The sequence below is a fragment of the Cavia porcellus genome, unplaced genomic scaffold, assembly GCF_034190915.1.
Source record: "Cavia porcellus strain 051 isolate PalLab524CR breed Dunkin Hartley unplaced genomic scaffold, mCavPor4.1 scaffold_15, whole genome shotgun sequence".
NCBI classification, from domain to species: domain Eukaryota; kingdom Metazoa; phylum Chordata; class Mammalia; order Rodentia; family Caviidae; genus Cavia; species Cavia porcellus.
The window spans coordinates 7,110,046-7,130,940 of NW_026947498.1; the positions used below are offsets into that span (position 1 = coordinate 7,110,046).

The 20,895-nt window shown below is 40.7% G+C and overlaps 1 protein-coding gene across 3 annotated transcripts in view; it reads right to left on the reverse strand.

Moving 5' to 3' along the window:
- The window catches only part of Brwd1 (bromodomain and WD repeat domain containing 1), a 146,558-nt gene that overhangs the window by 105,635 nt on the left and 20,028 nt on the right, over positions 1 to 20,895 (reverse strand). For all 3 annotated transcript variants that reach the window (XM_063224524.1, XM_063224525.1, XM_063224523.1), the window contains exons 5-8: positions 10,937 to 11,087; positions 8,833 to 8,931; positions 8,338 to 8,498; positions 6,815 to 7,036 (exon numbers count right to left, since the gene is read on the reverse strand). In XM_063224524.1, coding sequence (XP_063080594.1) covers positions 6,815 to 7,036; positions 8,338 to 8,498; positions 8,833 to 8,931; positions 10,937 to 11,087 — 633 coding nt within the window. The remainder of the gene's footprint in view (positions 1 to 6,814; positions 7,037 to 8,337; positions 8,499 to 8,832; positions 8,932 to 10,936; positions 11,088 to 20,895) is intronic.

The following is a 20,895-nucleotide window of genomic DNA, read 5'->3' on the forward strand; positions in this document are numbered from 1 at the left end:
CCTGCCTTGCAAGCAGGCAGTCGTGAGTTCGATCCCTGGTACCAATAAAAACGAAAAAGACAAAAAAAAAAGCCATCTTCAAAACAAGATTTTCATCTTGTTTCCAACTATTACCTAATATTTCTATTAAAATATTACTTGTATTTTTAAATTTTTTAAAACTTTACCGAAATTTCAAAATGGCTTCTACGTACATGCCAGTAAGTAGAAAACTTCAGAACCTCAAAGTGACCACTAACAAACACAGATGAACCTTCTGATGGTACAAAAACTTTCTACCACCTGTTACAGTTTTTATCTAAATGCGCCGTAAAGCCGCGGGCCCTCAAAGGTGATTGGATTATGGAGGCCTGACACTCATCAGTGGGCTTGCCAACTGATGAGCCTATAGCTAACGTGATGTTGGGGAGCAGAGCATCGCAGGGCGAGGTGGTTTGAGATTGTGGCTTAGAAGGATCCTCTCTCCTCCCTTGCTCTCTCTGCTTACCCATCCTCCATGCATTGAGCAAGCAGGTGTCTCACCAGGCTCCTCTGCTCTGCCATACCATCCTTCCAGGAATACAGCTGACTACAAACTGAAACCCCCACGAACTGTGAGCCAAAATACATCTCTCCTCCTATAAGCTGTCGGTGTCAGGTACTGTGTCTCAGCAACAAGAGGAAGTAACTAAGTCACCACTCAAGTAGGTTTTTCAGATATACTCAGTAAGTGATAAACATGCGTGGACCCTCATCATCAAAAGTGCTTCAGAGAAGATAAGAGTTCCACCTTCACAGAGGGAAATTACAAATAATCAAAAAACACATAGCTTATCTAAATAGCATAGGCTTTGTTTGCTGCTACGTATTGTCTAAGTTCATACCAAATTATAAAATGTTAACTATGAAGCCTAGCTAGGACTTTAAATAATTTTACAACTATTAGACCTCACAGAAAACAAAAGGAAACCCAAATATCTTCCTTAAATTTTCAATATAAAACATTATATTACTCATCCATTGTAATTAATAAAACAATGTATTACTTCAACTACAATTGCCTTCATACAAAAAAAAAAACTACTGTGCCTATTCTTTGAGAAGTCACTGTTGCCCACTCTGAGACAATGTCTCCCCAGATGGTCCAGGTTGGCCCCGAACTTGTGGGCTCCCATGACCCGCCCATCTCTGCCTCTCAAGTAGCCATGACTGCAGCTGCACACAGCCACGCCAGGCCAAGCCCCTTTTCATCATGGCACTTTGCACTGAACGCAGACAGCACTAATATAGAGCCTAGGCCCTAGAAGACTTCACATGTGGAAAAAAGAGGAAGAGGAGGAGGAAGGAAGAGGAAGAGGAGAAGAAAAATTTACATATGAAAACTGATCCACAGCGCTCACTGAGACTCCTTCTGTGCTGTGCTGGGTGCGCCCTAGAGTCCGATGATCCAAAGTCACACTGAAGCCACAGCTGCCAATAACAGGAGTCAATGAGTCCCAGGCCCTTGATGGGAGGATGTGGCACAGTGCAGAGGGGAGCCAAGGAGAAGAGCTTTATTGGCTCTCAGTGAGTACTGGATATTGGGTCCCAGGGCCTGGCGGATCAGCCGGAGCCCCCTGACCTAGCAGGAGGAGGCCGCAGAGAGAACTATGCACCTGGGCATCAAAGCTGGGCACCACGCAGTTTTCTGAAGAGGCAGGATGCTAATCTAGACATGGAAAAACCACATCAAGCTAGAATCTACTTTTGCAGAGGAAGGAAAAATGCCAGTGGAGGGCTGGAGCCCTACAGGCTCACTGAGACCAGTCCAAGTCAGGCAATTCAAGGTCGTGCTGAAGCCATGGCCGCCGATAACGGGAATTGTTGAGTCCTGAGCCCTTGGCGGGCGGGAGGACACAGCACAGCATGGAGTGGAGCCAAGATGGAGAACTGCACTGATTCCTGGTGAGTGCTAGGGATTGGGTCCCACAGCTGCTGTTGCTGGCTGGAGAACATCTTGGAGTTGGGCAGAGCCCGGCGCCACAGCAGCATCAGTCGGCTGCCCCTGGCGCAGAGAGGACTGGTGGAATCTGCTGGGGCTGAGCTACGCCTGTGGTTGGGACCCAGTAGCCAGGGACAAAACTGTCACAACTCTGTGACGTACACAAGGTACAGCCTAAGTTGCTATAGGAACTTGCAGGTCGACTGGCTCAGAGGCTCAAGGCTAGCCTGCACTGTCCCTGCATCCCTGCGTGTACCTCAGATAATAGCAAATTGGGGAGGGCAGCAAAACTCCAGTCAGCATGCCTTGCAAAGATGCTAAGCAACACGGAGAGAGCCAGAGACCCCCAGGACACACCTGTTTGAAAGAAACCAGAAACATGGGGCTGGGGATTTAGCTCAGCGGCATAAGCGCCTTCCTTGCAAGTGTGCGGTCGTGAGTTCAATCCCTGGTACCAATAAAAATGAAAAAGACAAAAAAAAAAAAAAAAAAAAAAGAAAGAAAGAAAGAAAAAGAAACCAGAAACATGACAAGAGATAGAAATAAAAAAGAAAAAAACTCCAGCTGCTGACCCTGGGAAACTAAGCCCAGGAAAGGTAAATACAGAAGAGAAGCAGTGCAGTAATCATGCAATATTAGACACAGCATCAGTGGACATAAAGAAATACCTTCATGGGGCTGGGGGTTTAGCTCAGCGGCATAAGCGCCTGCCTTGCAAGCAGGCAGTCATGAGTTCAATCCCTGGTACCGATAAAAAGGAAAAAGACAAAAAAAAAAAAAAAAAGAAGAAATACCTTCGTGACCTCATAGACAAATTTAAAAATGTACTTCTGATCCAATGAGGCAAAATATAAAAAGATTAAATAAGCCCCTCCCAAAAGAACACAAATGGAGGAACGGAGGAACTCAGAAGAGAAACCTTTGATGAAGAACAACGCTAAGAATACATAAAACAGATCCAAAGAGATTACCAGGAAACTAAAAAAATCCATTGAAAGCTGGCAAAATGCCTTGAGAGAAACTAAAGTTAACCTTTCAAAACTTGAAGAGATTTATGATATGTGATCGTGAAAGAAAAGATCTCTTAAAATAACAAGGAACCAGGAATAAACAATTCAAAGGCTAGAAGACAACAAGAGGATTTATAACTTAAGAATAAAAAACATGAGCAAAGAAGCAGAAGTAACCACAAATGAACTACAAAGACTATTCACAGATATAATTAAGGAAAACTTACCAAGCACAGGAAAAAGAAATGATATGCAAATAAATGAGGCATATAGAACTCCAGCCATCTACAACCAAAACAGGTCTATACCCAGACATATAATAATCAAGATTCCAAAAATCCATCATAAGAAAGAATATTAAAAGCAGCCAGAGAAAAGAAGCAGATTACCTACAAAGGAAAAATTATCAAAAATAACCACAGGCTTATCAACACAAGCTCTCAAATTCAAGAAGAGCCTGGGGGAAAATAGTCCAAGCCCTGAAAGAAAACAACCTCCAACCAAGACTGATGTACCCGGAAAAACTCTCTCTCAAAATTAATGGAGAAATAAGATGTTTCCAAGACAAGGAGGAACTGTGGGAGTTCATGGCCACCAATCCAACCCTACAAAAAATACTGAATGACATTCCAGAGAGAGAGAGAAAAAAATACCAGGATTCCAGCAACAGTGGCAGAAAGGCCTCGATGAACAGGGCAGACGTGGAATGAAGGAGTAAAGTGGACAAATAATAGCAAAAGAATAGAGTACCAGAGATGAGGCAGAGATGGTAAGCTATAATCTTATTATAGATAGCCTTGATACACTAACAAAAAAGAAACACAGGCAGAGCAGATTAGGAGGCAGGATCCATCCAGATGGTCTGAAAAGGAAATGCACTCAACCTGAGAGAGGCTTAATAAACTGAGAGTTAAAGATGAGAAAACAATGCTATATGTGAGAGGAAACCAGAGAGAAATAGGGACAACTCGTCCAGCAGCCGCAGATATATTGGAAAGCTGTGACACTTTTGGGCAGTGAAAAACTACACAGCTAGAAGGAAGGAAAACCTTGACTTTAGTTAAGTAAAGGAGTACAGCTCAAGATGAAGCTCAGGGGCTAAAAGGTTCAGCAACACTCAGACAAGAGGCTGGCCCCCTAATCTAAAAACTAAAGGAGCTAATGGGCCCCAAAATACAAAGCACCCTGAGAAAGGGAAAAGGGAGGAATTGCCTAAAAAAGGAAAGGAGAGGACATTGTTAATAGTGTATCAGGATTTAAAAGTCACAGTAGTCTTATCGCTCTGTTTAGTTTTGATTATATTTTGTTCTGGTCTGTCTACTCTTATTAAATTTGAGGGCACAGACAGCTAACCCCAAAACAGCAGGTTATACCACAGTAACTATCCTTAATTTCCTATTAACTTAAACTGAAACCCTGTATTACTTACATGTCTTACTATGACTGGTCCTATTTGAAGCTGGTTTGTTAGACCGCTGTTTTGCCTTGACTGGTTTTATTCAAATTTGGTATGCTTGATAGTATGAAGTCTAAGAGGCAACTATCTGAAGATGACAAGATGTAAAAGATATCCATTCCGGTTTTGATTGTTAACTGCTTTCAAGTCCTACAATATCTTCAAAGTTGTGTTTTTATAAAAATAGCTATGCAATGCTATGCTTAACTATATAATGCCTGATGATGTGGACAATTCTATTGAAAATAACGAGAGAAAGCATAGTAACTACTGTAGATCACATAATATTGTGGTCTTATAGGTCTTTTTCATTTCATGTTTTTCTAGGAATTTGTTTTATTGTCTTGTTTTGATCTGTTTTTCCCTATAATGCAGAAAGGATCGATATACATGTAGAAATTCACACATGGGAAGAATTTCTAAACTATTTATGGGACAGATTATATAATACACGATGTAATGAACAGATACTCTGAAGAAGAGACACTAAGAAACCCAATGATAATTCTGTAGCATTATGATATAAAATCTAGCAATACTATCATTCACTGTTCAGAGTGATATTTGTCTAGTCTCTTATGTTCAATTTGAGCATATGTAAAGATAAAGACAGCTACTACGAAGAGAATGAGACACATTATGGTAGTCATTATTGACTTGCCCAAAATCAGATCTTGATCTAAAAAGCCTTCATCATCCTGTAATGATCTGATTAGTTCTATAATGTTCAGTATATATTCAATGTGTGTGAAGATGGGGACAACTATTTGGAAGAAAACTGGAGAAAATAAGATAGACAGTGAAGATCTCCAGTGGACTAGCTTTGAAATCTGTTTCTTTAAATTGTTTCCTTATAACTGTTTTGTTCTATTTTGTCATACTGAATCTTACCCTCTTTAAGATAAAAAACAAGTGTGTAGGACTGATAACCATATTATTAATTTTTTGTTGGATCATTGGGCAGAACTGTTTGCAATGTCATTTGAATGTCACTTTGTATGCTTTAATTTTGTAACTTGAATAACTATTTCTAAGATGACAATATGTAACTTATCAACTAGTGGTTTCTTACTGTTTATTTTTCTGAAATTCTGTATTATTTCTACCCTTTTTTTCTGTTTTTTTTTCTCTTTAAATAAAAAAAAAAACCGAACTGCCCCATATTTCTAAGCAAATTCAAATCATATGCACCAATGTGCTATTGTTCAAAGCCTACAAATCATCTATTTCCTTCAACCTAACAAAATATAATTTTCAAAGAGTGGCAAACACCACCATTTACAGTTCCTGGTAAGCTAATGCATCAAAGGCAGTGATCATTGCCTGAATACTGTGCACCTCCTGATGGAAGAACCTACACTCAATGTGACAGACCTAGAAACTTCGAACATGAAAGCAAATGCTCGGTATCCAGGACAGACACTTTAAATCAGACTCCTCACACATGGTACCTTAACAACCTATTAAGAAATCCAGGAGATGTCATGCACATTACAAGAACTATTGCTCTGGAGCCAACAATAGAATTAGGAGAGCTACAGAGACAATAGTAAACAACTCCAAAGAATTCAACTGGGAAAATCCAAACAATGAGGAAGCCACAGATAAACAATCTAGGTTCCTTCAGCAAAGAAAGGCTGAGTGGGAGGATGAAATTTATGATTTCTTTTAATCTACAGCAAACAACTCTAAAATGCAGCCTTTCCTGTGCTCCTGATTCAAACTAAATAAATGAGACAATTGAAAAGCTGAGTATCAACAAATAATAATAGTATATTTTTAAAAGAGATTCTTATCTTGCAGAAATACATACTGAAAAACAAAAAGAAATACATACTGAATTATCTGAAAAAGAATTAGACGAATCCTAGATAGCTGTTATACCCATGACGTGGTTAGGGAAAAACTGACAGGGCGGGGGAGGGGGGGTTGTTTCAAAGGGGTCCATCATACTATTTTGTCTACTTTGTCTATGTTCGAAATTATCTTCCACTTATTATGGAAAAAAATTAATGTCTGAAAAAATTTAATTGAGTTAACAAAATCCACAGGATTTTCATTGTTTTGTTTTTGAGACAGGGTTTTGCTACACATCTCAAGCTGGCTTTGAATTCACTACGTAGCCCAGGCTGGCCTTCAATTTGCACTGACCCTTCTGCCTCAGTTTCCCAAGTGCTGGGATTATAGGTGTGCACCATCACACCAAAATCCACAAGGTTAAAAGAGAAAAATAACCTGCAACCAGGCTGTAACTAACACTCATCCAATTCAACCATAAATTTCAAAGAGGTAAAAAACTCATTAAAAAGCATTCAGGTGGGCTGGGAATTTAGCTCTATAGGTGAAAAGACAGTAACATGCAAAGGTGCAAACCAAGGTGGCGCTCACCTGCAGAGACGTGATCGACCCCGTGTGTCCTTGCAGCACGGCGACTGGGGCACAGGTTCTCAAGCACCAGACCCTAATGATTTTATCACAGCTCCCTGCGGCAATCAAGGTATTCTCACAGTTCACTGCCATATCGGAGATTTCTGCAGAATGCCCTCTTAGTGTGGATAACAGACGGCCGTTATGTGTTGACCAAATCTTTACCAAACAATCATCTGAACCCTAAGAAAAAAATACACCCAGATACAAAAATTAGTACAGCAAACTCTTTTTAAATCATCTAAAAGAATGTTTTTTACATATCACCCAAATTATCTATCTATAGCTCCCCACTTCCCTCCAACTATAAAATACTCAGCAGATAGTATTTCTCTTCACACAAAATCTATGTAAAGACACCTAAAATTAGCATTTCTATGAATCAGATCACTTAAGAACTATTTTCCACAAAATTGTCCATCAATAATAAGCCCAACTGCAATGTCAAGTTTAGCTCACTAAGCTAAATGAAAGCTAAGAAACATCAAGTTTTCAGAATGTGGCAAAAACAAAACTAAGTGGCAATTCCCAAATCAACAAACAACAAAAATGGTGGAGAAACCATCCTCATATCTAGTAACAAAACAACAGTCCCAAATTTATAATATGTCAGCACCCAACAGTCAACACACAGGGGCTGGGGATTTAGCTCAGCGGCATAAGTGCCTGCCTTGCAAGCAGCCAGTCGTGAGTTCGATCCCTGGTACTGATTAAAAAAAAAGACCAAAAATAAATAAATTAATTAATTAAATTAAATTTAAAAAAAAGTCAACACACAGTTGACTATGTACTGTGAATGTCACACCTGCAAAATCAAAGTTAAATCTTTACTGTCCCTTAAAAACTCTAAAAAGGTTAGATTTCAAATAGTTCCATGCACTTTTCTGAACTACTTGAACAAAGAAAAGTTATTTTACAACCAGTCCATTTTTCTGGATCAGCGAGTTATCTATACAAGTATAAATCACTTCTAATGGTCGGGAGGTTTTATGTAGTTTTTTGTTTTTGCTTTGTTGGATGTTAACACTATTTAATAATGAAACATGTCTAAAATAGGCTACAGTGGACACACTAGCATGCATATTAGAAGGCATCTTTAACAGTGCTTAAAGACCCACTACTTTAGCTGAGTGTGGTGGCTCACACCTGTAATCCCAGCACTTGGGAGGCTGAGGCAGGAGAATCGTTGCGAGTTCAAGACCAGCCTGGGATACAAAGTGCATTCAAGGCCAGCCTGAACTGTATAGAGACCCTGTCTCAAAAAGACAAAAAAAAAAAAAAAAAAAAAAGACCCACTGCTTTCTGTCAAATGTCTCTCCAAACAGTGTAGTGTCATGAATATCTGTGCAAACTTATGAGCTCCATATAAGACGACTCAGCCAAAATAACACATAATCTCTACGTTTCATAAGCTTTCCAGATGATTGCTGAAACACACTAACGTACTCCAGTGGCATCAAATGGAGTTTAAAATGTGAACTCACTGTAAAGATTCTATGTCCTGTTCTATCAAATGCTACACAGTAAACAGCAGACAGATGTCCGAGAATCCTCCTGTGCATTTTTATGTGCTGATACATAGCTCCTGGAAATGCTGTGCTAAAAGTGGAGCACCCTGTGAGCTGCCTTCCTCGATGGATCTCCACTAGGAAATAAAAACAATGAAGACGGTTACGGGAAAGCCAGCATGCAAAAGCTAAGAAAAAGTCCAAAACAATTTCTAAAGGAATGCAACACTCTATGCTTGAGAAATTCTCTGGACACAAATTGCTTTCCAATTCTAGTGTACTGTAATCAGTAACACATACATTTCTTAACTATGGTAAGACATTTAATTTTTTTAAAGCATTTTAAGAAAACATTCAATTATTACTTAACAACATTACCAAGTATAACCTTTTAGAGTTTAATGTACAATTTATAAATTCTCTCAAATTTTAAAAACCATTTCCGGCATCTCAGGGGCCAGCCTCACTCACCGAGATTTGGTGGGGAACCGTAATTCACCGGCATTTCAGGAGGTCTTCCTCTGTGAAGAGCAGCAAAGGCAGAGCCCTTCCACACTGTGTGCCTGCAGTCTTTAAAATGAATTTTAGATACACATAAAATCTTGACAGTTAACCCCAAGAAAGATTTTATAGAATACTTACGTATATTGTAATAAAACTTTTTATTCAAAGTTTTACCAACTAACATTCTTTAACAGAAAAGCCCTGGAGGTTTATTAGACTATTTCTGAAGGAAAAAAAATAAAACTTAAAGACAGCTCAGATACAGCAGCAACAACTAACATTTGCGTAGCACTTTACAATTCACGAAGTGCTTTCCACATACATTATCTCATTGGATCCTCACAACAACCCTGTGAGGTAGGTATTTTTGCCAATTTATAAAGTGAGGTAACTGAGGCTCAAAGGTTCCAGGACCTTGAAAGAGATCCACTATGAATGACGGACCACAAAACCACATATTTTTCTCCAAGTCCTGTGGAATGCCAAATAGGTATTCATTTTTCAATGCAGAATTATACCATAAAATATCAAAGATGAAAGGTCTTAGTCACAAGTGATCCAGCTTTTCAAAAATGGAAACTCTGAGGAAATTTTTAAGACTTACATGAAAATCCTCTTAATTAACTTGTTCCATTTTAATTAATTTAGCCAATACTGCCATAACTTCTGTCTCCTTATGAAGTACTGACAAATTAAACAGCTTTCCCCTTGTTTAGAATCGCGGATAATACTTTACAGAAGAGCACATATGTAGGATCTGGGAGTCTGAACACTAATTCTAAAGTCCCATCCCTCTGTGACTTACAAGCAAATGCACAAAGAAAGAAATTCTGCTCTCCTCTACAGGAGACAGCAGCACAATACATGTCGTAGCAGTCATGCTGTACTAGAAATTAGCTTCTCTACAACTGAAAGACCAAGGGAAGGAAGGCAGCACATTAAACCTCCACTGAGCCTCGGGTGCCCCAAACTACAAAGCATATTGTTTTACATGAATGAATTCATCACGACTATCATGACTGAAGAGTGGCTTTACAAGGCATCCGCTCATGGCACGAGTACAAAACAGAGAAACATGGCCCTACCCTAGGACAATCTGCTGAAGTGTCTTCTAAGTTCTGCCAGTCCTAAAGTGGGTGTTCCTCACAGAACAACGACATGGAGCGTGACACACACACAAAAAAAGGGAAACAAGCTACCCAACGAACTGACTGTAAGAACCTACAATATAGTAATTACAAGTAAAAGGGACACAGAATCATTTTCCTGATTAGAGCCACAGTGTGGCACAGCTATAGAGCACTAAAAATCAACTAAAACCAACAAACCGCTGGCATGGGACCAAGGAGAAGGACTGTTCCTTCTCAGAAGAGCCTTAGGCTGGTGGTGCATCTGAGAGGCAGCCTCCCATCAGCAACAGCTCTTCAAAAAAATAATCACGGAAGGACATGGTGTACGCTCAGAATCAGAAGAACCAACAGTCTTGTCCATCAACAGTGCTGCCACAGGTATACATACATATCACATACATATGCTTAGTCTAAATCATTTATACCGAGCTAACAGAGAAAGAATAGCAATTTCCAACATTTTGCTAGCACATAACTTTGCAAAAAAAAAAAAATTAGTGAAAAAAGAATCATGCAATTTTACATTTTTGGTGCTTGTTTTCAAACTGCTACCAAATTTAGAAAATCGCTTCTCTCTTATAACAAAGGGCTTTCAGAATTTAAAGAGTTTATTAGACACATACAATTACATTCAATGAAGTTACGAGTGAGCTACAAAATGGTGAATTAAGAACTCACATTAATAAAACCTCAAACACATCTCAATAAATTCAAGCTTTTTAGCTTAACATCTATGTATCAATTTTTTAAATGCAGAAGGACCCATAAAACACTTATGTAATAAAATTCAAAGTTCTACGCTAAATGCAGAGAATTTTATAATCCACAGCATGATTTATAGTTACACATCACCTTTCTTCCACAATGCTTACATTACTTCACAAGTATAATAATTACGAAACTACTTATACAAAGCAGAACACTTCTTCAAATTAAGGTACCTTTTGCTGTACGTAGCAAAGACTGTCTTCCTGCGCCGAGTAAAGAGGTGACTCTGGAGATACTGGGTGGGATTTCTTTATCCAGCATGGGACCGATGCGCTGGCAGATTTGCAACAGATGATCAGGAGCCACATGCTTATTAGATAAGACCTGGTCAGAGAGTTAAGTTTTAATAACAAAACTGTGTATGGTAATATCAAAAACAGTCAATATTTAAGGTAAGTCTGGCAAAATGTAAAAGACAAATTAAAGGTTATAAAACATACTAAGATAAATTAAAGGCAACTTACAGGAGTAAACTGAACTATGGATTCAAACCTATCCCAATCAAAATTCCAGCAGGACGTTTTTTGGGGGGATGGGGTACTTGGGAATAGAACTCAGGATCATATGCTTGCCAGGCAGGCACTGCACCACTAAGTTAAATCCTCAGCCCCAGCAGAACATATTTACTGACAGTCTGGGGCTGGGGATTTAGTTCAGTGGCAAAGAGCTTGCCTTGTAAGCAGTCAGTCGGGAGTTTGATCCCTGGTACCGATTTAAAAAAAAAAAAAATTAGAAAAAAAAAAGAAAGAAACTGACAATCTTACTGTGAAATTATATGAAAATACAAAGGCCATTTAAAAAAGTCAAAGGAGCTTTGAAAACTAACAAACTTTCAGGGCTATCAACACTTTGCTATAAAGCTAACAATACTCAAAACAATACAATATTATTCAACTAAACAAACTTTCCGGAAAGGGATCTACACATATTTAGACCACCTGTTTGACAGAGGCACAAAGGCACTTCTGTGGGGAAAAGGAAGTCTTTTCAATAATTGGTGCCAAAACTAAAAGACAATTTTATCCTTACCTCACAGTATAAATTGAAATTCCCCAAGATGGATCGTGTTATTAATGAAAACCACAGAACTCCCACAATAACACCAGAAACACTATGATCTGCGATTAGGTGAAGATGTCTAATGTAAAAAAAGTCCCATATAACACCAACCACACTGGACTTCATCAAAAGTAGCAACTGCTGGACACAGTGTATATACCTGTAATTCCAGCACTTGGGAAATTATGGCAAGAAGTCCAAGGTCCGCCTAGACTACAAAGAAAGAACCTATCTCAAAGCAAACAATGCAAGGGATACAAGGATGCTTCAACATATGCTAGGAAGTGAATGTAATACATATTACCAACAGTCAAGACCCAAAAAAACATAAATGATCTCAATAGATGCAGAAAAAGCATCTGACAAAGTCCAATACCCATTCATGATTTAAAAAAAAAAAAAAAAAAAAGAACCCTACAGCTGGGTGTGGTGGTACATAACTGCAATCCTAACACTTGGAAGGCTGAAGCAGGAAGATCACTGCAAGTTCAAGGCCAACCTGGGCTACATAGTGAGTGCAGGGCCAGCCTCCTGACTACATGGCAAGATTCTGCCAAAAAAACCTACAAAAATATTAGAATAGATTGTCCTTATCTCAATCCTATAAAAGCCATCTATGAGAAACCAATAACCAACATCATACTAAAATGATGATAAAAAACCAGTTTTCACTCTAACATCAGGAACAAGACAAAGTGTCTACTATCAATACCTTTACTCAATATGATTCTGGAAACATTAGTCAAAGCAATTAGACAACAGAAAGAAACAAAAGGAATAAAGATAAGAAAGGAAAAGGTTAGATTATCATTATTTTTTGGATGACATGATACTCTACATAAAAGACTCCAAAAACTTCAGCGAGATTTCTAGATTTAATAACCAAATTTGGAAGCATAGCTGGATACAAAGTCAACTCTGAACAATCAAAGCCTTCCTGACACAAGTAACAAACTCATTCAGAGAAAATTAGGGAAACAACACCTTCCACAATAGCACCCAAAAACATGACATATCCAGGAATCAATTTAATAAAGGAAATAAAAGACCTCTAAATGAAAACTACAGGGGCTGGGGATTTAGCTCAACAGCATAAGCGCCTGCCTTGCAAGCAAGCAGGCAGTTGTGAGTTAGATCCCTGGTACTAATAAAAACGAAAAACGAAAAAGACAAAAAAAAAAGAAAACTACAGTACTCTAAAAAAGAAGACAGAAGAGGTAATCAGAAAGTGGAAACAACATCCCTTCCTCTGGGGTATGAAGAAACAATATAATGAAAATGGTAATACTTCCAAAATTGCTATACAGATTTAAAGCAATCTTGATCAAAATTCCAACAGCATATCTCACAGAATTAGTGAAAACAATCCTAAAATTCATTTGCGACCAGAAGAGTCCTAGAATAGCAAAGGTAATTCTGAGCAACAAAGGCAAGTCAGGGGCCATCACATTCCCATACCTGAAATGATACTACAAAGCCCCTGTGATAAAACCAGCATGGCAGCAGGAGGGGGCAGACTCAAGGGTCAGTGGAACAGATTAGAAACTGCAGAAATAATTGCAGATATACTCAGCTAACTTATCTTTGACAAAGGTGCCAAACACCTTCACTGAAAGACAGCCTCTTTAATAAATGATACTGGAAAAAGTATCTAAAAGTATCTTCCCACATGCCTACACTCATTTATTTCACCACGCACTAAGCTAAAACTGAAATGGATCAAAGACCTACATATTATAACAGAAGCATTCTGGAAGACAGAATAGGCAGAACTCTCGATATAGGCAAAGATTTTATGAGCACAGCCCCAGTCAGACAGGCACTACCACAAAGAATCAACAACTGGGATCTCACCTTACTAAAAAGCTTTTGCACAGCAAAAGAAACCACCAACAGAGTAAAGAGACAACCCATAGAGTGGGGGGAAAATTCTGTCAGCTGTTCCTCAGATAAAAGGCTACCATCAAGAACATATAAAGAACAACAACAACAACAACAACAAAAATCACACCTTCCAAATATAAAGACTCAATCCAAAAATGGGCAGCTAAGATGAACGCACACTTCTCAGATGAAATACAAACAGCAAATACATGAAAAAATGTTCAACATCACTGGTCATTCGAGAGATGCAAATTGAAACAACACTAACATTCTACCTCACCCCAGAAACAATGACCATCATCAAAAACTCAAGCAATATCAAATGTTGGTGGAGCTGTGGGAAGAAAGGAACCTTTTTCCAGTGCTGGCAGAGTGCAGACTGGTACAGCCACTGTGGAAATCAATATGGGGGTTCCTGAGAAAACTAGGACTAGAGATTCCCTTTGTCCCAGTTATTCCCCTCTTTATCTTCCAAAAGAATTTAAAGCAACATACCACAGTCATATATGCATATCCATGTTTATGGTGACACACATTATAATAGCCACATCTTAGAAACACCCCAAATCCCCATCAACTGGTGAATAAAGATGTATTTTTTGTTGTTGTAAAAAGATGCATTTTTAATATAATGGAGTACTACTCTGTCATAAAGAATGATAAGCTTGGGCTGGGGATTTAGCTCAGCGGCATAAGCGCCTGCCTTGCAAGCAGGCAGTCATGAGTTCGATCCCTGGTACTGATAAAAACGAAAAAGACCAAAAAAAAAAAAAAAAAAAAAAAGAATGATAAGCTTGAGACATTTGTAGGTAAACAGATGTACCTTGAGATGATATTCTAAAGTGAAATAAATTGGATACACGCATGTAAACATTGTTTCTTGGCATGAGAAACAGAAAATGTAAATAAGGACCAAAATACATAATAGATATTATGAAATAGGAAGAAAATGTTCAAATGCGGAAGGCAATGAGAGGAAAGTTTTAAAAAAAAGAAAAAAGTGGAAACAAAGTTTTTGTAAATGAGAAGAGGTAGAGAGGGGCTGAAGGGAGCATAGGAGAGAAAAAAATATCAAGTAAAATCATATACAGGTACAAATTCTCTATGGTAAATGTCATCATTGTGGCACCAACCTGTAATCCCTGCACTTAGGAGGCTGAGGCAGGGGGACTGCTGAGAGTTCAAGGCCAGCCTGAACTGCACAGTGAAACCGTGACTCAAAAAGACACACTGCATGTGTAAAATGAACCAAGAAAATCTGAATAAAGAAAAAGACTATGATACTCAAAATACAACCTCCCTGTTTCTATGTAAGTCAAGAAATACAGTAAATAAGCTCCATATGATCCTAGTTTATACATTCTTATTAAATTCCTTGGATTAAGAGGCTAAAAAAGAAATACAGCTTCCATTTATCTCACAGCTACTCAATACTAAAAACTGTTTTAATTGTCCTGCAAATAAACATGTATCTTTCAAGGAGATTATAATATATCAAAGATCAAGCAAGACATCATTTAACAAATATTTAATTTCAGCACCCTAGGAAGCTGACAAAGGAGGAATATAAATCTGAGCCCAGTTCATGCCACTTGGTAAGCTCTTGTCTCAAAAAAAAAAATGAAGGGCTAGGGACATAGTTAACTGTAAAAGCCCTCAGTTCAATGCCCAATACAGTCAAAAAAAAATTTTTTTTTAAGAAAATATATGCTGAGTGTGGTGGTGCACACCTGTAATCAATCTCAGCACTTGGGAAGACTGAGGCAGGAGGATCATTGGAAATTCTAGACAGCCTAAGCTACAAAGTGAGTTCGAGGCCAGCCTGAACTGCAGAGTGAGACCCTGTTTCAAAAAGACCCCCCCTCAAAAAAAAAGAAAGAAAGAAAACATACTAAGCATTAAGTGCCTTAATTCTTTTAATACATACTGACAGCCTACTAGTGCCAGAAACTAATAGACATTTCTACAGTTATACATCCAACATAATTTTATATTAACAACAGCCATCTGTAGGCTGGGGATAGAGCTCAGTGGTAGAACACTTGCTAGTATAAATGGGGCCCAGTAATCAATCCCAAGGATGCACATGCACACGCACGCACACAAGTTTACCATCACAATGAGGCATGAGAAAATACTGTTCTCCGTCTGAACACGAGAACTGAACATACTTTTTTATTGTTATTATTTTTAACACCAAGTACATTTATTGGAAAAGAAAGTTATGAAATAGCTCATATCTTTCCCTAAGAAATTAAAAGCCAAAAACAAATAGAAGCAAATAATAAAGATCAGAAAACACAATCCTTCATCAAAATGCCAACATCACTTTTCATTAAGATTAACATTTTGATTCTTACATTTCTGTAGAAATACAAGAGACTCAGAATAGTCTAAACATCTTTGATAAAGGAATAAAATCAGAGCTCCAACCCTCCCCAATCCCATGACTTACCACAAAGTTACAACAATCGTGACAAAATGGCATTGATGCTAAGATAGACAAACCACCAAGGGACCAATACGAAGGCCCAGAGCAGACACCCACATAACAGACAACTGATTTCTGGCAAAGATGCAAAAGCAATTAAGTGGAGAAAGGATTGTACTCAATAAATATACCGGAACAGCTGGATATCCACATGCAAAAACCCAAAACTTATAGCACATCAAAAATTTCTTAAGACATCCACACGTCAACTCAAAATGGCTCACAGTGGGATAAAGTAAAGACAGGTGTGGCCTGAGTCACTGCTTTGGCTGAGGTCATTTTCTCTGGGACAAAATACTGTTTTTTCTTTCAGCTTGTCACACTAAGGAAACAATACCATGTTTATACATGTGTGACATATTTACTTCACTAATAAGTATGTTTTCAAGGCGCACCCATTTACCTGTAAAAATGTCCAGTTTATCGTTCTTTATTGTGGGAAGCCGCCTGAGATGGCGCCCATTTCCTGCTTCCGGGTTCTTCCCGGCCTGAACAAGCCCGCCAAATTGTCATATCTGCCCAGTTACCCGTGACGCTAGCCTATCAGCTTGTTAGACGCGCTTCTCTGTGATTGGATACTGCTTCCCCTTATAAGAGGTTGTTCCTGCCCCCAACGGGCGGAAGAGGAATCAACGTTGAGGGTGGCGGACCTTGTTAGGTCCGGTTCGCTGTACGCAATAAAGTTTGAGAGCTGATCCTGCTCGAGTTTGGTCTCCTGTCTCCCGCGGCTCCGGTCATCTGCTCGAGTTTGGTCTCCTGTCTCCCGCGGCTCCGGTCATCTGGTGGCCCCCGTACGGGGAATAAAAGACTCAGCGACGTGCCTCTTCGGCCGGGAGGTGCGATTGCTGTCGCCTGCGGTACGACGGAGGACCTGGCCCAATAACAACGGAAGGCCGCGAGCGCCTCTTCTCTTCACCCTGATCAGCTACGTGAGATACAGCGGTTCCCGGGACAGGTGAGTACTGGGTCACCTGGGTTGGGTGGACGCACCTAACAGATTTTGAGCGCCACACGAGTGGACGCCGGTTTTTTTTTCTTTTCTTTTCCCTTTGCATCTGTTTTGCTTTCGCTTCGCTAATACAGCCCGACAGGCTTTTGAGCTCGATCGGAATGCTCAGAGGAGCCCGGAGCCACTGCCGATTGTGGGTCTCCGGAGGACCCTCAGGGCTCTAATTCTGATTCGGATTCGGAAGGCTCAGAAGAGGAGGTCGTCTTTGCTAAGCATGACCCTCCTACACCGTTAAAAGAGGAACTTAGGGCTCGGGAAGATAAAAAGGGGAACCAAACACCACCCTGCCCGAGCTACTCCGCCTTACGGGAGGAGCTTAAGCCCTTCCGCCCTTTGGCAAGTTCGCGACCCACGATCGCCCCTTTCAGGGCGCCAGGCCCCACTGCACCGCCGTGGCCGGAAGAGGAGTTGCTCCCTGGGCTGCCACCACAACCTATGGCACCGCCCTGGTTAGAGGGAGAGCTACTTCCTGGGTTACGTTCTTCCACCAGAGGGTATGGTCGCGGCTTCCCTTTGAGTGTTCCGGTCTCCATGCATTCCCGGTACAAGTAGGAGGCAGGGGAGGAGGAGGATATTATGAGCCCTTAGAAATTAAACAACTTAAAACTATCAAGGACGCAGTTTCAGCTTATGGGCCCAATGCGCCATTTACCATGGCGCTTTTAGAGGCATTGGCAGGTCTGCTTTTAACTCCTGGAGATTGGACCCAGCTGGCACGCGCCTGCCTCTCCCCCGGACAATATTTAGATTGGAAGTCCTGGAATGAGGAATTCTGTGTAGAGCAGGCGGCAGCCAACAGGGAGAATAACCAGAGAGAGTGGAACAGGGATATATTATTAGGGCGAGGAGCCTTTGAGGAAGATCAAACTCAATACCCTCGCCAGGTTTATGAACAAATTAGCCGCTGTGGCCTCCAGGCCTGGAGACGGCTGGCTGGAAAGGGAGAACATACGGGTCACCTTACAAAAATTATACAAGGGCAGGGAGAGCCATTTTCAGACTTTGTGGCCCGCATGCTTGAGGCCGCTAACAGGATTTTTCCAGATGCTGAGGCGGCTCACCCTCTCATAAAACAATTGATTTTTGAACAGTGCACTAAGGAGTGCCGTGATGTCCTAAGAACTAACAAAAATAGGTCCTTAGAAGAGTGGACACGCCTGTGCCGTGAATTGGGTGGCCACGGCCTAACGCCCAAGGGAAGAATATCATTGGCACTCTTTACCATAAATTTTTTAAACGGTAATCACAATAATCATTCCCCTGCCATGGAGCACAATAACCCGTCCCCGGCCGACAAAGGGCTGGTGAGATGGAAAGATGTCCTTACAGGACAATGGATGGGCCCGGATCCAGTGATTAGCTGGACCCGAGGTGCGGTTTGTGTCTTCCCACAGGAACCAGGCTGCGAACCGCTGTGGGTCCCGGAAAGATTGACGCGAGTAGTAAACTCCCCACCAGTTCCTGATAAAGCACAGGAGGATAAGCCCGCGGACACAAGTCAACTCGACCCTTCTGGGACCAACGCTCAGCGCCCGAGACCATCTACAAACTAAAATGTCTGGTTTGGAGCTTTTTCTATTCTGTGGGTTCCTATTAATCACCCCTGTGATATGCTCAGATTCCACAGAACCACCACAATATCTTTGGGGTCCTTGGCACCACCCGCCCACATTGGCACCTTTTTCGGCGGCCTCACCCGCCTCACCCAGGGTTTACACCATCAATCAAACAGTCCTTGATTATGACCCACCTGCTTAACTCCGGTCGACCCTCCATTTCTACCTCTTTTTGGATCCTACTGCAGTGCCATCCGCCCCAAAGGTTGGGGGGAAGGCAGGAATGAATGTCTATATGCATCCAGGTTCGGTTCACAAAAGCCTGGCCCTGCGAAAAAATGAACCACTCACCTTGAGCATGGTCCTGGCGCAAGGATATGCACAAAACAGGGTGATGCACAGCAGGGTATAGACCTCTACATTCTCTCATGCCTCGGCCTACAAGGTAGGCCCACTCCTAGGTGTCTAACAGCAACAAGGTCATAGACACCTTGGAGGGACCCACAGACCATCCTATTTTAATAAATAAAAAAAGGGGGAGATGTGGGAAGCCGCCTATGATGGCGCCCATTTCCTGCTTCCGGGTTCTTCCCGGCCTGAACAAGCCCGCCAAATTGTCATATCTGCCCAGTTACCCGTAACGCTAGCCTATCAGCTTGTTAGACGCGCTTCTCTGTGATTGGATACTGCTTCCCCTTATAAGAGGTTGTTCCTGCCCCCAACGGGCGGAAGAGGAATCAACGTTGAGGGTGGCGGACCTTGTTAGGTCCGGTTCGCTGTACGCAATAAAGTTTGAGAGCTGATCCTGCTCGAGTTTGGTCTCCTGTCTCCCGCGGCTCCGGTCACTTTATGGCTGAGTAGTATTCCATTGTATAAACATATACATCTTTCTTATCCATTCCTCAGTTGATGGGCATTCAGGTTGTTTCCAAGATCTGGCTATTATAAACTGTGCTGCTATAAACATGGGTGATATGATGTTCTTAATTCTTTTGGGAAGATACCCAGAAGGGGAATAGCTGAATCAAATGGAACCCCTAAATTCTAGTTTTCTGAGCAATCTCATTGATTTCCACAATGGTTGCACCTGTCTGTACTCCCACCAACAGTGGAAAAGGGTTCCTTTTTTGCCCCAAAGCCCCTCCAGCATTTGTTATTGGTTGATTTCTTAATATTAGCCATTCTTTCTGGGGTGAAGTAGAATCTCAGTGTTGTTTTAATTTGCATCTCTCAATTGACTGGTGCTGTTGAACATTTTTTCACATATTTATTTGCTGCATGTACTTCTTCATCTGAGAAGTGTACGTCCACCTCATGCCTTTAAATCGGGAGGACTACTTTTCTGAATTCTTTATATGTCTCGATAGTAATTCTTTATCTAGGAAACCAGCTGGCAAACATTTTCTCCCGTACTGTGGGTTGTCTCTTCACTCTGCTGATGGTTTCTCTTGCTGCAAAAGCTTTTCAGAAGGATGAGCTCTCATTTGCTGATTCTTTGCAGTAAGTCCTGTGCACTCTGGTTTTATTCATAAAGTCTTTGCCTAAACCAATGTCTTCAAGAGTTTTACCTACTCTATCTTCCAGCAAATTTAATGTTTCTGTTTGAATATTAAGATCTTTAATCCATTCTGATTTTAGCTTAGTATATGGCAACAAACTAACATACTTTTAGAAACAAACTAACATACTTTTAGAAATTGAACTCATCAAAGTGTAACAGAAAATGCCCCCACCCTGGGCCAGCACACTTCAGCTTCTTAGCTGCCCAGGTAACAGTTCCTGTTCCAGTTCCAGTTGCTCCAGTCTCTGAAAAATGACTGGTCACTGTGATGCACACACAGCTGGTCACCGTGTATAACCCAATCCCCAGTGGACAAGCCATTCTGCTTCTGCCAGTTTCCTCAAGCTTAAAGTCTACTTCAGGACCCAGAACTGAGACAACGATCAAACAGACTCCAGGCGGCTCATTTTCTCTGATAGTACTGTTCCCTCAGCACTTATCCTCCCCAAGCTGAAGTCCCTTCCTCAGCTCCCCTCCTTGCTGATTAAAAGCTTTGCCCGTGTGCTTCCATTTCTTGGCCTGTTTGTAATTCTCATTACTTAACTCCTATAACAGGTAAGCTTAATTGTCAA